This window comes from Capricornis sumatraensis, chromosome 7 (assembly GCF_032405125.1).
Source record: "Capricornis sumatraensis isolate serow.1 chromosome 7, serow.2, whole genome shotgun sequence".
Lineage (NCBI taxonomy): Eukaryota > Metazoa > Chordata > Mammalia > Artiodactyla > Bovidae > Capricornis > Capricornis sumatraensis.
Genome location: NC_091075.1, coordinates 67,870,195 through 67,886,432, shown reverse-complemented (window position 1 = coordinate 67,886,432; position 16,238 = coordinate 67,870,195). Strand labels below are relative to the sequence as shown.

The 16,238-nt window shown below is 37.6% G+C and overlaps 1 protein-coding gene across 3 annotated transcripts in view; it reads left to right on the top strand.

Moving 5' to 3' along the window:
- The first annotated feature begins 906 nt into the window (after nucleotides 1–906).
- GABRA2 (gamma-aminobutyric acid type A receptor subunit alpha2) overlaps nucleotides 907–16,238 on the top strand; it is a 156,540-nt gene continuing 141,208 nt past the window's right edge. For all 3 annotated transcript variants that reach the window (XM_068975088.1, XM_068975087.1, XM_068975086.1), the window contains exons 1-2: nucleotides 907–977; nucleotides 3,523–3,638. In XM_068975088.1, the coding sequence (XP_068831189.1) occupies nucleotides 907–977; nucleotides 3,523–3,638 (187 nt within the window). The remainder of the gene's footprint in view (nucleotides 978–3,522; nucleotides 3,639–16,238) is intronic.

Sequence of the window (16,238 nt, the reverse complement as noted above, 5' to 3'; positions counted from 1 at the left end):
CCTCCACTCTCCGATGTTCCCTGGAAACCGAAGAGGTTCAGGTCGCCCCCTCCGCCCCAGCATATTTAAAAAATAATGTCGATACTCCTCACGAGAAGCCTATTTGCAACTCTAATAAGATCCGAGCCGCCCGGCTCGTTAGCCTGGCTCTTTTATAGTCTTCAACTTTGCACACCGTGATCGCCGCTGCCCGCCTGCCTCGGCTGGATCTCGGAGCCTCACGCTCCGGCTCGGCTGTGGTCCTCGGCTCCGGAGCAGCTGTCAAACGCGTCGTTTCGCAGCAGTTAATCCGAACCCGGCTGCCTCCAAGATGTGGTCTTGGACAACCGTGAATGGGCAGGGAGGGAGGTGTTTTTATTCGATTTTTATTTGAAAGGGAGTCAAGTAGTGAAGTCGTGAGAACTGCAGTTCACTGTAATGAAAGAATAATAATCGAAAAAAGTGGGCTGGCTGTCCCTTGCTTTTCTCGTGGTGAATGCGGGGGTGGTCTTGGTTGGGGGATTGTGGCAGGAAGTACCCGTCTCTCCTCCCCCTTTACACTCTCCTCTCCTACCCATTATTTTCTCTAGCTCATATGTCAGTGCAGGGTCCCGTGTATTCTTTTTACGTGTGTGACCACAAAACAGCGTTTGCTGACGATGGGGCTGGGGGAAGTTCCTGGCAGAGCAAAGTCTGATTATTTGGTCATCTTTCTGTCAAGAGGAAAAAAGAAAGTGGGGGAAAAACAAACAAACAAACGTCCTTCCATCATCATCACATGCCATACACACTCCACTGGAATCATCTCTATTGCTTTAACTCCAGTTCCCAGATGAAATGACATTCTTTTGGGCTATTTCGATGGTATGACTGAATGTAATTTTAAGTGTATTTTGTTTTTCTTCCATGATTATACAAAGAGTGGCGATGAAGACGAAACTGAACAGCTCCAATATGCAGTTGCTGCTTTTTGTTTTCTTGGCGTGGGACCCAGCCAGGTGAGACAGTTATTTACTGATTTGCCATTTTAAATTCAGGGTAAAGGTGTGTTTCCTGAATGCCATCAATGCAGACAGAGGTGGCTTATGAGGAGCTGAAGTATTTTGAAGGACCATTTCTAATGAAAAAGGTAGTACCAGGAAACGGAACTGTAAAGTGGCAAAGACTATTAAAAGTTTTCTGCTTCTTGTTTGCAGCGATAAAATACAAAAGTGAATACAACATTTTCTTTAAAAAAAAATCACAGAAGAAAAGAATACTCTTTAGATGGCATATTTTTGCGAATAATTGAAGTGATTGTTATATGTGATAGTAATAACACCACAATTCAATAAAGAGGCCATGAATTTTCCTTTAAGCCAAACAGAAAAGCACAACCTAAATGATTTGTGGTAACTTAATCTTTTTCTTTCTCTCTTTTCCTTTTTTGCTTAAATGGTCTCGGATCTTTTAGTCAACATAGAAAACTAAATGATGTGTGAATCTGAAACCTCTAGGTGGAGGTAGTATACAACTTCACAATCACAAACAATAAAACAAAACCTTGATTTATTAATAACTTTTCCATTACTGATTTAGAAATCTTTTATTCCTGAGATGGTTCTGCCATAAACAGTATTACTTTGAAAATGTAACAAATTCTGTTTTGCCTATATTCTACAAATATAAATTTTAATTTCTGTTGTTTTCAACAACTTCATCTTAATTGCTGTCTTTTCTGATTTTTATCATCAGTGGGCATCTTCTATTTAGTGCCTAAATTTAGGATATGGTTTTCAATATACCAGAGTAGTTAATAAAATCTAAGATTCTTATGAATGTCTATGTAACAATTCCTTAAAAAAATTAGTATTTATGATTTTATAATACTTTTATTTCCCTTTTAAATTTTAATTTTCCTGTCTCAGTAATTGTTAAAGAATGAAAATATTTTTTAGACTTGAGAAGAAATTTCTTTATGAAGGTGTATTTTTATTTGTAAAATAGCTCCTCATTTAATATCTTAATATTGACTTTAGAAAGAAAATGTGACATTAATTAAAAAACACATTCCAGTGAAAATCCCTAAGTGGAACTTTATGATTATCTTAGTGACTAGTTTTAATTAAGATTAGTTTAAGGCAATATAGAAACTTTTGAGGCTCAATGTATGAAATAATTTGCTTACATAATTTAAAAATGTTTCTTTATACCGCAATTTTAATATTTTCTCTGAAGAGAATATTTGTTTGAAGTTGGCTATGAATTTGTTCATGTATTTAGACTATTTTTAGCTACTAGTTGTACAATCATTTAAATGCAAATGAATTCTGTCAATGATATTTTGGACAATGCACCTTGATCAGAATGCAATTACATATATTCTTTGATTTTAAAGGAGTGAACAAACCGTGGTCAGTTAATAATCACTGAAAATCCTCAGAACTTAACCATATTTTTCTTCTACTAATTTTCTGTTCTATATTTGACCAGTAATGCTCATGCCAGTATTTTATTCTATTATATAAATGATTCTTTTTTTGGACCAGTAATTTAAATCTCTGAATCATTCTGAGGGAAAAAAATGGCAGTCAAAAGGGACATTCTGTTTTATACATCCAGTTGCTACTGCACCAAATTGCTGGATGTCACAAAATCAGGTCTCTGGCTTTCTGTTGGAGAAATAATGGAGAAAAACCACTGCTTCTAATCCTCTTCCGGTGATATTTTAAGACCATTTATTCTTTCTGCAAATTTATATCACTCACACACACACACACACACACACACACACGCGCGCACACACACACGAAGTAGCTGGGCATGTTAATCTTTGGATGACCTCTGTTGCTCGCTCTCCATAGATGCCAGTCAGTTGGAGGGGTACTCCTCCAAGGCTATCTGCAGGTCTTGTGTGCTCTGCTGATCCTTTCAGAGCCCACCTCCACCTCCTTGGCTACACTGGAGCCTGGAACACAGCCAGCGGAGTTTCCCTGATGTCTATATTGCACTTGGCCATTGGGTGGAGGTATACCCAAAGTTAGAAAATCATCTTGCTTTAAAAGAGAAAAAGACATGAAAAGAAAAGACATTTCTGAGGAAGATAGAGAAATTTTGTGCTTCCAAGGAGGTGATTTATTTTCCAATTAATATTCAGACCCCTGAAGAGTTATTTCAGGAATCCCTTTGGTTTTTGTACCTTTCTAAATGCAGAATAGCATTGCTAATACTGTCTGCATGTGATCATCTCCAGTCATAATGTATCCTAGGGAATGGATTTTAGAAAGAAATGAATAGTTCTACCAGTATGCTGAGTGGTAGGAATCTTAAATAATTTTGATTTCAGACTTCTGATAATCTAGTATTTATTACCCACTTACAACAGACTGTTTACCTTCCTCATTGACACACTGGTATTTATAGAACTGAAAAAAAAAAAAAGGATTAAATGGGTGGCACGAATAGCTTAAGGAGCCTTAAAATTCAAATCAAGGAAGAAGAGCATGTTGGCACTTGCAAAACACACATATGTATATATATCAGCTTATAAAATTATCTGTTTAGGTTGGTGCTGGCTAACATCCAAGAAGATGAGGCTAAAAATAACATTACCATCTTTACAAGAATTCTAGACAGACTTCTGGATGGTTACGATAATCGGCTTAGACCAGGACTGGGAGGTAAAAATAGTTTTCCTTTTCTTAAACACAAAGTAATGCCTTTAAAAGTTAAAGGTAGTATTTATATTTTAATACATTTGATACACGAATGCCACTGTTATGTATTAAAAAAACACAGATATTAGAAAATAGGGTATATGAAATAACTATCTCTGATTCCTTTTATGCAGACAAAATGTATTTAACATAGCTTTTACAGAATACCTGAAGTCATATGGAACCCAGACTTTGTGCATGAATAGTTTTTAAGTTAGTTTATTGATAACAGCTAAGTTTTTCAAACTTATAGTACATGAAAGTGTGACATTATTGGACAGATACGCTTGCTCAGTATCTTTGATTTCCTTCACTGAATTTTGCAGATGCCTATTTTCACATTGGTATAGATGTGTAGAAATGAGAAACATAAAAATGTAAAGGAGTGTCTGGGTTGAATTTTAGCAAATATTAGGATTCTGTGATGATATTTCTTTACACATGCATATGAGTTTTCTAAGGTACAGCTTCTGTTTAGCATTCTTGAAACTTTCAAAGATATTTTGGATCTACTTTAGCTGTAGACCTAAGTTATTGGCCTGGGGCACAGTTTGAAATCAAATTTAAATGTTTTTTCTCAACTCAGAAAAACAAATCTGTTTTATTTTTTCCAAACAGGTAATGGAAATTAAGCCTGACTAATATGTTAATTTTTAATTATCCTTTAGCGTAGTTGGATGATACTAAGGATATTAGGTGTAAATAGGGTAGATGTGTAATTCCTAAAAGAATTCTGGGTGAAAATACTGTTACTCATCAGTTCTAATATGATATGCATGTATATATGTACATATATGTACATGTATGTACATGTATATATACATACACATATGTGTGCAGATGTATGAATGTACACATTTATCAAATGTATGTTATACTGATTAGGATATTCAGTTTAATAATTAATTCAAAATTAAGACAAATTAGCTGAATGCTTGTTACTGACCAAAGATTTATATAGTTAGCCTGATTATTACCTGGTTGGCAACTTTGCCTTTTTAAATTGCTTGAAGAGATGTGTAGTGACTAAATACTTGGATGTCCATGTCAATATTGTCTTTGGAAAATATAAAAGATGGTTAATTCTATACATATTTGGCAATTGTATGATTTTCATTGCCCAGGAGTCAGAATAGTTGGAAAAGATTCAAGTTGTTTTAAGTAATATGCCATTTAATTGCTACTAGTTTTGGACTTGAATCCTGAGTGGTACCTTGCATTTTAAGAGGGAAGTACTGGGAAAGAATAACGTCAGAAGTATGGTGTGTTCTGTCTCTCAGAGAGAATTCAATTGTTTAATATACATTTAGTCTATTAAAAGTAAAAACTAATAGAAAAAAGTATTTCCTTAGTAATTGACATGCCTAATGACCATGAATATAAGGCATTACTGTCCATGTTAATATATATAGCAAGGAGCTAATATCAAACGCGTACAATAGATGTGTGCCTAGCATGAGGCTGTCATAGTTCATGATGGCGGTTTGAGAGGTAGATTGCACTAAGGCAGATATGTTTTCCAAGGTATAGATTTTATTATTTTTAAATAAATCATGTGCTGTCAAAAAAACTTAAAATATTTGAGCTAGATCTTGGATTTTGTCTGTGAGTTTTTAGGAGAAATATTTATACTATCAGCGTATAGTTGGAACATAAAAACTACCTGTTAAAGGACATGGGTATTGCCATTTATCTCTTTATATTTCTTTTTAAATGCCTCTTCCATTCTTTTTACTTCCATTAGCAGCATTTGAATATAAACCCTTGTCACTCATCCTGTAGGTTAATGCAGTAGACGAAGTGGCTTGTCAGCTTCTTGCCTGGTGACTTCTTTCCCCAGTCCTTCTCTGACATTGTGCTAATATTGCAGTCACATTAGTCTTCTGTTAGTCAATACTTTTCATATATTACCCTCCTGTCTTGCCCACTTAGTTACTCCCAACTCTTTGTGACCCCATGGACTATAGCCCTCCAGGCTCCTCTGTCAATTGGGGTTCTCCAGGCCAGAAGACTGGAGTGGGTTGCTATGCCCTCCTCCATGGGATCTTCCCAACCCAGGGATTGAACCCAGGTATCCTGCATTGCAGGAGGATTCTTTACCTGTCTGAGCTACTTACTGGGGAAGCCCAAGAATACTGGAGTGGGTAGCCTATCCCTTCTTCAGAGGATCTTCCCAACTCAGGAACTGAACCGGGGTCACCTGCATTGCAGGTGGACTCTTTACCAGCTAGCAACCAGGGAAGCCCCTCTAGATCAAATGCCTTTTATAGCTCCCCGTTGCTTTCTGTAGACAATGATGAAGGGGAAGTGGAAGGAGTATAGCCCTTGGACGCACATTGATCTAGATTTGAGAATTCCTGCTCCATCTTCACACTCAAAACCATCCTTGGCCAGGTAATGTCTCCTGTTTACAATAACATATTTACCTTCTATATTATAGGTTTGTTGAAAGGATTACAGAAATAAAAGTGTATACCAAAGCAAATGCCAGGTACTATCATTTAAACACAGTCAATTCCTTTGCTCCTTCCATAGGTTCCTACTTTGACAATCAAAATATTTACAGTTTACTTCTCTGGCTTCATTTTTACTTTGCCACTCATGCATCCTGCACTTCAAACACATCTATCCATTTTCTCTTGATAATCCATTCACATCTTCTCCCTTGGCTGGCTTCCCTAGTAGCTCAGAAGGTAAAGCATCTACCTGCAATGCAGGAGACCCAGGTTCCATCCCTGGGTCAAGAAGATCCCCTGGAAAAGGAAATGGCAATCCATTCCAATATTCTTGCCTGGAGAATTTCATGGACAGAGGGACCTGGCAGGTTACAGTCCATGGGGTTACAGAGAGCTGGACACAACTGAGCGACTAACCCACCCTTGGTGTTTGATCATATTAACTCTTTCTGGGGAATAATTCCTCTGAGGAATCATTCTTCCTCATCCTTTCTGCTGAACTAAACTTTTCCTGTGATGACCACCTCAACATGGGTCCTTTTGAGTGCACTCTTGATTGAATTGAAACACCCAGATTCAATTTTCTCTCTGCTGAATTTCTTTAGCAGTCATTGGCTCTGTATCTCATTTGGTACTTATTATGTGCTATCTTGGATTATTTATTATCTTTTTATGTGTCTCTTGTTACCTTAACAAGATTGTAAACTTATTGAGGCAAGATACTGTATCATAAATCCTCTTCACTCTCAGGAACTAAATATTGATTTGCATATGGTAGCCATAAAATAAACGTTGATTGCTTGGTTAACTTTTCTGTGACCAGTTAATCATCTGTAAAATGGGATTACTCACATCTGGCTGACCTTTGAGTTGGGAATGTGGAGGGTATATGTTGAGCATCATGCTGCAGGAAGGTGGTGTGGTTTGGTGAAGAGAACATAACTTTAAACTGTGGAGATTTTAGGTAAATTCTGAACTGGGGTACTGAGCAGTCCTGTGACCTTTCAGTACTTCATCTCTCTGGGGACACATCTGTTGTCCATAAAATGGGATTACAATGATTATTATTAGGGTTTTTGATGAATATTAATTATAATGAGATATGCAAAGTATTTAGCCATGACTGGCCTATAGTAGAGAGTTAATACATAATAACTGGAAGGCTTTGGAAACCTTAGTAAATACAGTGTTGTAAATTTCAGTTATTATTGTGGTTTCCTCTCTGTTCAAAATTAGCCTGAACATCCATATGTTATTTCAAATAAAAAATTCTGGGAAATTATTTGTATCATTATGTCTCAGAAATTAATAATAAGTGGGGAATGGGTTTGAGTCAATATTTCAAACTGAACATCTCTATTGATGAATAATCTGGATAATTAAACTCAATTATTATTATATTTCCTTAGTAATGAAATGTAAATGAGTATATAGGAAAGAGAAATCTGTTTGGGACTTACATATATGATGAAAGTTATACAATATATTGAATGATAAAATTTTAAGATATTTAATAATCAATTATAAAGTGAAATGTTAGATGCTCAGTCATGTCTGACTTCTTTTGACTCTATAGACTGTAGCCTTCCAGACTTCTCTGTCCATGGAATTTTCCAGGAAAGAATACTGGAGTAGGTTGCCATTTCCTTCTCTAGGGGATCTTCCTGACCTAGGGATCAAACCTGGATCTCTTGCATTGCAGGCAGACTTATGCAGGCAGATTAATTAATCTTTTTCTTCTTCCAGTTTTATTTAGGTATAATTTACATCTAGCACTATAAACATTTAAGTTGTACAGAACTATGGTTCCTCTTTAACCTGTAGGCCCAAAGACATTACTCAACTGCTCAAAATCCTGCAATGGTTTCTACTTCAGTCAAAATAATACACAAATGTCTTTTGATGGCCTCCAAGGCCCTGCATGATCTGTCTTCCTATTTTGGCCTCTCCTCACACCATTCTCCGTCTTGCTAAGACTACTATAGTCACATTGGCATCTTTTCTGTTCCATGAAGACACTAGCATATTCCTTGGAGCTTTTCCTCTATTTTCTCTGCCTTGGGTATCCGTTGATCTCACCTTCTCAATGACACCTACTCTGACCAATAAAATAAATACTACAACATGTTCATCCTCTAGCAATTCTGATCCTTCTTACTCAGTTTCAGCTTTTTTTTCCCTTTTTAAATTTGGCTCTTATTATTTATTAATACACAAAATAATTTTTGAATCATTATGTTAATTGCTTATTTTGTCTCTTTTGATAGAATTCAGGCCAGTGAAGGTAGGGGTTTCAACCTGTTTTGTTATCTGGTCCTCAAGCATCTATATCAGTGCCTGAAACATAGAAAGTGTGGAATTAAATATTTCTTGAATGAATTTTAATTTTATTCTTTTATTTTATTTAGTATGCTTTCATGAAAAGAATAAACTATAGAACTTACCTTATCTTTAAAATCATCTCCACAGTTATATTTCCTTACCTTACTGGTCTTTCATTTTCATCATCAGCATATTAGGTTCACTTTTTGTTGAATAGAAACAACTACTACACCAGTTATTCCAGCTCCTGCCTTATGGTAGTTATGATTCTTCTTTGAATCACCTGTGTGTCTTTGGCTGATTCATTAATCCCATCTGTGACTTCATTAATCCCATCTGTGACTTACTCTACTCATCTGTGAAATTGGAGGAAGAGATTCCACTTAGCCTATTTATGTCACAAGGATAATGGCATGGTTCAACTAAATTAAAAATTTTAAGAAAATATGATGTGGGGTACAATTGATAGCTATTATTGTTGTTAGGAATAATAGAGGAGAGTTCTTCAAGGAGAACATCATCTTAGAAGGTGGTATCCTTGAAAACAGATGAAGAAAATATTGGTAGGTCTTGGTTGGCTTGAAGGTGAAAGTGAAAGTCACTCAGTTCAGTTCAGTTCAGTCGCTCAGTTGTGTCCAACTCTTTGCGACCCCATGAATCGCAGCACGCCAGGCCTCCCTGTCCATCACCATCTCCCGGAGTTCACTCAGACTCACGTCAAAGTCACTCAGTTGTGTCCAACTCTTTGTGATTCCATGGACTATACAGTTCATGGAATTCTCTACTCTAGAATACTGGAGTGGGTAGCCTTTCCCTTCTCCAGGGGATCTTCCCAACACAGGGATTGAACCCAAGTCTCCCATATTGCAGGCGGATCCTTTACCAGCTGAGTCACAAGGGAAGCCCAAGAATACTGGATTGGGTAGCCTATCCCTTCTCCAGTGGATCTTCCTGTCCCAGGAATTTAACTGGGGTCTCCTGCATTGCAGGTGGATCCTTTACCAACTGAACTATCAGGGAAGCCCCTTGGTTGGCATGCTAAGTCGCTTCAGTTGTGTCCGACTCTGTGCAACCCCATAGACTGCAACCCACCAGGCTCCCCCGTCCCTGGGATTCTTCAGGCAAGAACACTGGAGTGGGTTGCCATTTCCTTCTCCTATGCATGAAAGTGAAAAGTGAAAGTGAAGTCACTCAGTTGTGTCTGACCCTTAGCGACCCCATGGACTGCAGCCTACCAGGCTCCTCCATCCATGGGATTTTCCAGGTAAGCGTACTGGAGTAGGGTGCCATGGCCTTCTCCATACTTCACTGTAAATCTGGAAACATATCTATCAAGACCATATATTCAGACTAGCTAAAACTAACCACTGAATCAGCTTTTCCTTTTTTCTTCATTTTATTCATTGGAGCTAACAACTTGGGTGCCACCTATGAGTTTTCACATTCCATAAGAGGCTTTCAAATTGTTAGCTGAATCAAAGGAGCAACATTTTTTTTTTTTTGGACCATGTTTATAGGGTCACTAAGAAGATGGATGTTTAGACAGGCCTCATATATTTATGACAGCTAACATTCACAGTGCTCAACAGTGAGAACTATTAGAAATGACAAAGCTTGGCATCTAAATTATAGATTCAGTCTGGAAAATCTAGATTGAGTACCATGTGCTTAACTGCATTTTGATAAGCTGTTTTAAGGAGCTTGTCTAGATAGAATCTTTTCTCTAGTGCTTTGTTTTGTCTTCTAAAAACTTGAAGAAGCTTTATGCTAAGGCCATGAAGAACATGATGTCACATTATACAGTTAGGGTCTGAGTGTCAGGTTCCAACTTCACTCTTGGATATTTTTCCTCCACCTGTAGAGATGGATGTTTCTATGCATTTTACTACTCTTGGATTTATAAAGCTAAAACATAACATATTCAGTGGACAAAAATTAGTACAAAAAAAATCTGGTCTCTTCCAGAACTTAAGAGAGAGTATGATTTCAGCACTGCATGATATTACTTTGTAAAGAAATCGTTTAGGATCAGTACCTTTGAACAGCAACACCTTTGAATTTGAATTCTGTTGCCACACTATATTAACTACAAAACTTTTCACTCAACCTCCCTTTGCTTTGGTTTCTGTATTTGTAAAATGTATTTGACTTATTGGTTTGTCAAGAATTTAATGTGAACTTTTTTGGAGTTTCTGACAGAATAGGAACTCAATACTTGTAGATATTGCTATTATTGTTGGTTCTACTTCTAGTATGAATGTAATGGAGGCCATCAATCAGTATTTCCCTTAATTTATAAAAACTGAGATTTATAAAAAAGGATAAATGTGTGGCACATATACCCAATATTAAAGAAAGGATGTATTTTTTTGTTTTTTTATGCTGTTAGTTTTATTTTGGAGCATACCTTTGTATTAATATATGTAACTTTGAAAAGTTTGAAAACTTTGAAAAGAAACTTTGAAAACAAAACCAATCACAAAAGGAACTGTGTCATGTTGTCATGACATGTATCAATTAGACATCATCAGTTCATGATAATGAATTTTCCTATAAGAGCAAAATTATATTTATAAAATGACCTCACTATATGACGCAGATGATGGTTTTAGGGGCATAAAGCTGAGAGCAGGTCCACGATCCTAGGCTGGGATGTGTCAGGAACTTGAATGGCACAAGCTCTGGGTGTTGCAGCTACAGAGTGCATGCCTGATATTTAACAGCATCTTAAGGGGTGAGGGATGGTGGAGACATTAGGAGATAGCACACTGAAAATGATCTGGAATTAAAGTTGGGAGGGGAAAAGCTGGGCAGACAGGAAACAACTGAGCCTTTGAGAAGCTCTTGTCTCAGATGGAGGCAGGGCAAGCTTCTTGTATCAGGCCTCCGCTTGAAAACTATGATGTTCAGCATCTCCTCCTCATTCGGCAGCTGTGATGGGGCTGGTGCTCCGAAAGAGCATCAGGCAGTGGAGCATCCAGCCTCCCATCTGTCCTGACTCAGCCTGCTGAGGTCCCCAGAGTTGCTGGAGTAGGATAACCTTCTCAGCCTTAAGATGATTTTAAAGCCTCTTTCACTCTCTGCCACCAGATCTTCACCACCCACTTAAGTTTGGCTCAGAGTTACAGGAGACATTGTGTTTGATTAATTCAAAAATGATAAAATGAAAATAAATTGGGATGATTTCACCTAAGTGTGTAAATGTGTAAATAAAGTGTTAGTTCCTCAGTCATGTCCGCCTCTTTGCAACCCCGTGGACTGTAGCCCACCAGGCTCCTCTGTTTATGGGATTCTCCAGGCAAGAATACTAGAATGGGTTGCCATGCTTTTCTCCAGGGGATCTTCTCAACCAAGGGATCAAACCCAGGTCTCCCACCCACATTGCAGGCAGATACTTTACTGTCTGGGCCACCTGGGAAATGTGTAAGTAGCTTTGGATAAATGTATAAATGATAGAAATCAAATTATTTTTCATTTCTTCTTTACCGAAAATTATTTTGTGGGAGGCGTGAAACATAGAACATAGAAAGACACTAGCTCCCTGAAGTAGGGTGCTGTTTTGTTGGTTTTCATTCGCTAAGTCATGTCTAACTTTTTATGACCCTATGGACAGCATACCAGTCTACTCTGTCCTTCACTATTTCCCAGAGTTTGCTCAAATTCATGTCCATTAAGTCAGTGATGCTATCTGACCATCTCCTCCTCTGCCGCCCCTTCTCCTCTTGCCTTCAATCTTTCCCAGCATCAGGGTCTTTTCCAGTGAGTCAACTCTTCACACCAGGTGGCCAAAGTATTGGAGCTTCAGCTTCAGCATCAGTCTCTCCAGTGAATACTCAGGGTTGACTTCATTTAGGATTGACTGGTTTGATCTCCTTGCTCATCAAGGGACTCTCAGGAGTCTTCTCCAGCACCACAGTTTGAAAGCTTCAGTTCTTCAGGATGTTGTTTGGGAGGCTGGAAACTCTGGACATGACTTTCAAAATCAGTTTCTTCAGCTTTGGGTAGGGCCTGTACTCACCCTGCTGCATAGAAATTGTGTATGCTAACTTAAACTAGACACATTGTAATGTAATATGCAGGCTTTTGGATTCTTTTTAATATTTTGAAGCAGACTAAGAAACATCTTTGAGTATCTGTACACCCTAACTCTAAAGCTGTGTGTTGCTTGCCCACTCCCTGTCAGGGGATGGTGCTAAGACAGGTTTCTTCAGAAATGGTTAGAATGAGGTTCTGTAGAACTCTTTCTCAGTATGTTGTTTTAATTATATATATACAGCTTGTGATTATTTTATAGGAAAGGTAGACTGAGTGAATACATGGCAGTAATGGCTTGCATTAGATTGGATGGTGGCACTTTCTTCCCGAGCATCTCCTACAAAATTTAAGGCAGCATCACTGAAGTGAGTGACCCAGAGACTACTTTCTCTGTTTTACTGAACTAACACTAAAGCTTTGTTTTCACCTTAAATGGTTTTGGTTAATAGCAGCTTCTTTCAGCCATTGCAGCTAGAAAGGCATTGCCCTTAATCATAATTTTGAGGGATTGTTATTTTTGTTCTTTCAGGCACAAGTATGCCTTGCTCAATGTGTTGTTTTCTCACCGGCTTTTATGCTCAGGTGCAATCAGTGTTTTTCACTTTTTCACCCCTTAATGCACAGTGGATAAATTGGACCATAGGCATGACTGATCCATTTGTGTTAGTGTTATTTTTTGATTGATACAGCCCAGTCATGTTGTGGAAATCTATATTGGTAGTGGAAATGGCCAAGTGAACAGCTTGGCTAGTTAGCAGTTCATTATTTCTCAATGTGTTAATGTGAAAAGAGACAAATGAAATTAGTTTCCTAACGCGTGTGTTGAAGACTTATGACATGCCAGACAATCTGCAGGATATAAAGATGTACAAGGTGTAGTGTTGATCTCCAGGGGATAAAATCCGTTCACTTCAGTTCAGTACTCAGTCGTGTCTGACTCTTTGCGACCCCATGGACTGCAGCATGCCAGGCTTCTCTGTCCATCACCAACTCCCTGAGCTTACTCAAACTCCTGTCCATTGAGTTGTTGATGCCATCCAACCATCTCATCCTCTGTTGTCCCCTTCTCTTCCAACCTTCAATCTTCCCCAGCATCAGGTTCTTTTCAAATGAGTCAGTTCTTCATATCAGGTGGCCAAAATATTGGAGTTTCAGCTTCAGCATTAGTCCTTCCAATGAATATTCAGGACTGATTTCCTTTAGGAAGGACTGCTTGGATCTCCTTGCAGTCCAAGGGACTCTCAAGAGTCTTCTCCAACATCACTGTTCAAAAGCATCACTTCTTTAGTGCTCAGCTTTCTTTATAGTCCAACTCTCACATCCATTCATGACTAATGGAAAAACCATAGCCTTGACTAGATGGACCTTTGTTGGCAAAGTAATGTCTCTGCTTTTTATTTTTTTATTTATTTTTTTTCCCCAGAAGACAAAGTAACCTTTACTGACAAATTACAGAGAAAACACTCAAAGCCAAAATTAACACAATGTTATTGACCCCCCTCAGCCCCCACCCCTATGACCTACTCTTAAGGAAACTTTATGCAAAATGTTAATGAAACATTTCCTTTAACAGTAAAAAAAAAAAAAAAAAAAATTCCCCTTAAAGAAACTCCAATAAAAAACAAAGTGAAGGGGGGGGTTCCTTCTGTGTAGGCTAGGAATTTTCCTCAAAATTCTTTCTTCTTTTTTTTTTTTTTTTTTTACTTTATTTTACTTTACAATACTGTATTGGTTTTGCCATACATACTATCTCTCTGGGCATCCCAGTGCACCAGCCCCAAGCATCCTGTATCCTGCATCGAACCTAGACTGGCAATTCGTTTCTTATATGATATTATACATGTTTCAGTGCTTTTTAATACACTGTCTAGGTTGGTCATAGCTTTTCTTCCAAGGAGCAAGCGTCTTTTAATTTCATGGCTGCAGTCACCATCTGCAGTGGTTTTGGAGCCCCCCAAAATAAAGTCTGTCACTGTTTCTCCTGTTTCCCCATCTATTTGCCATGAAGTGATGGGACCAGATGCCATGATCTTTGTTTACTGAATGTTGAACTTTAAGCCAACTTTTTCACTCTCCTCTTTCACTTTCATCAAGAGGCTTTTTAGTTCTTCTTCACTTTCTGCCATAGGGGTGGTGTCATCTGCATATCTGAGGTTATTGATATTTCTCCCAGCAATCCTGATTCCTGCTTGTGCTTCTTCCAGCCCAGCATTTCTCCTGATGTACTCTGCATAGAAGTTAAATAAGCAGGGTGACAATATACAGCCTTGATGTACTCCTTTTCCTATTTGGAACCAGTCTGTTGTTCCATGTCCAGTTCTAACTGTTTTCTTGACCTCCATACAGATTTCTCAGGAGGCAGGTCAGGTGGCCTGATATCCCCATCTCTTTAAGAATTTTCCACAGTTTGTTGTGGTCCATGCAGTCAAAGCCTTTGGCATGGTCAATAAAGCAGAAGTAGATAGTTGCTTTTTTGATGATCCAGCGGATGTTAGCAAATTGAAATCCCTTGGAGGGCTGATAAGGTAGGTTCAGTGTGATTCTCAAAATAACTTGAAACAGTAAACACGTGTTCCATTATCAGAAAATGCTATTAAAATATAGAGAACAAATCACTTCTACACTTCTACTTGTACAACTGGAGTTAGCCAAGTTCTGTCTCTGTAGGCATAGTTCATTCATTCCATTATTTCTTACCAAGGGCCAACAGTTTGCTGGGTCCTGCTGGAAATGCTGGAAACATTCAATACTATGGCAAACAGGACCGAATCTTTGCAGAAATATATCACATCTTATTTTGGCTCTTTATGCTTTTTGAGTCTCTTAATGTTTGTTTCTTTATTCTCTCCTTTTTAAGAGCATTGAATAATCACCCTATGTTTTTCTTTATTGGACTGTAAGTCTTCTCATACAGAGAAGAGAGACTTCTGATATATTTGCTGTCAAGCTAAGAATTGTGATAGCCACAGAAAAGTAAGATCTGTGTCTGTAACAGGGATGCTGAGGGTATTTGTGGCAAGAGTGGCTTTCCTAGAGGTAGAAAAGTAAGTGTTAATTCCAGCTGAAGCTTCTGAATGTTTCTCAGTTTTCTTTTTAAACTGTTCTGCCTTATCCTAATGTTTTGAGCTGCAGATCAGTTAACAAGTAGGCATGAACTGTGAAATTAAAAAAAAAAATGACAAGAGTTGTAATATTATGAGGATTTAGTTAATTTTCTTTGAATTTTAATGTTACTGACCCAGCACAGAATTCTAGAAACTTGCTTTTAACTTGTGATACCCTCATTCCTCAAGGGACAGATCTTATGATTAGTAGTAAAGTATAATAAGAATAAAATTAATGTTTAAGTCTAAGAGTTCATATAGTAGTAGCTCATCAAATTAAGGTTATCAATTTATAAGATACATAGAGATTCCCTCAAATTCTCCATTGACTTTTGCATTTTAAGTGACTTTTAAAGTAGATTTGATGTCTCTCTATTTGGTGGGCTGCCGTCTATGGGGTCGCACAGAGTTGGACACGACTGAAGTGACTTAGCAGCAGCATGTTATTATTATAATTTTTAAACAAATTAGCGTATGTAAAAGTATGAATTCATTTCTATCTTAATATGAATTCAGTAATGTCAATTTTTATTTTTTGCATTCCTTTTTGTTTATTTAGATATTTAAAACATGCACATGAAAAACAAAAAATGGTTTCTTGGTTTTACAAAATTAAAAAATACAGTACTCTGTTATAAGAACTTTCT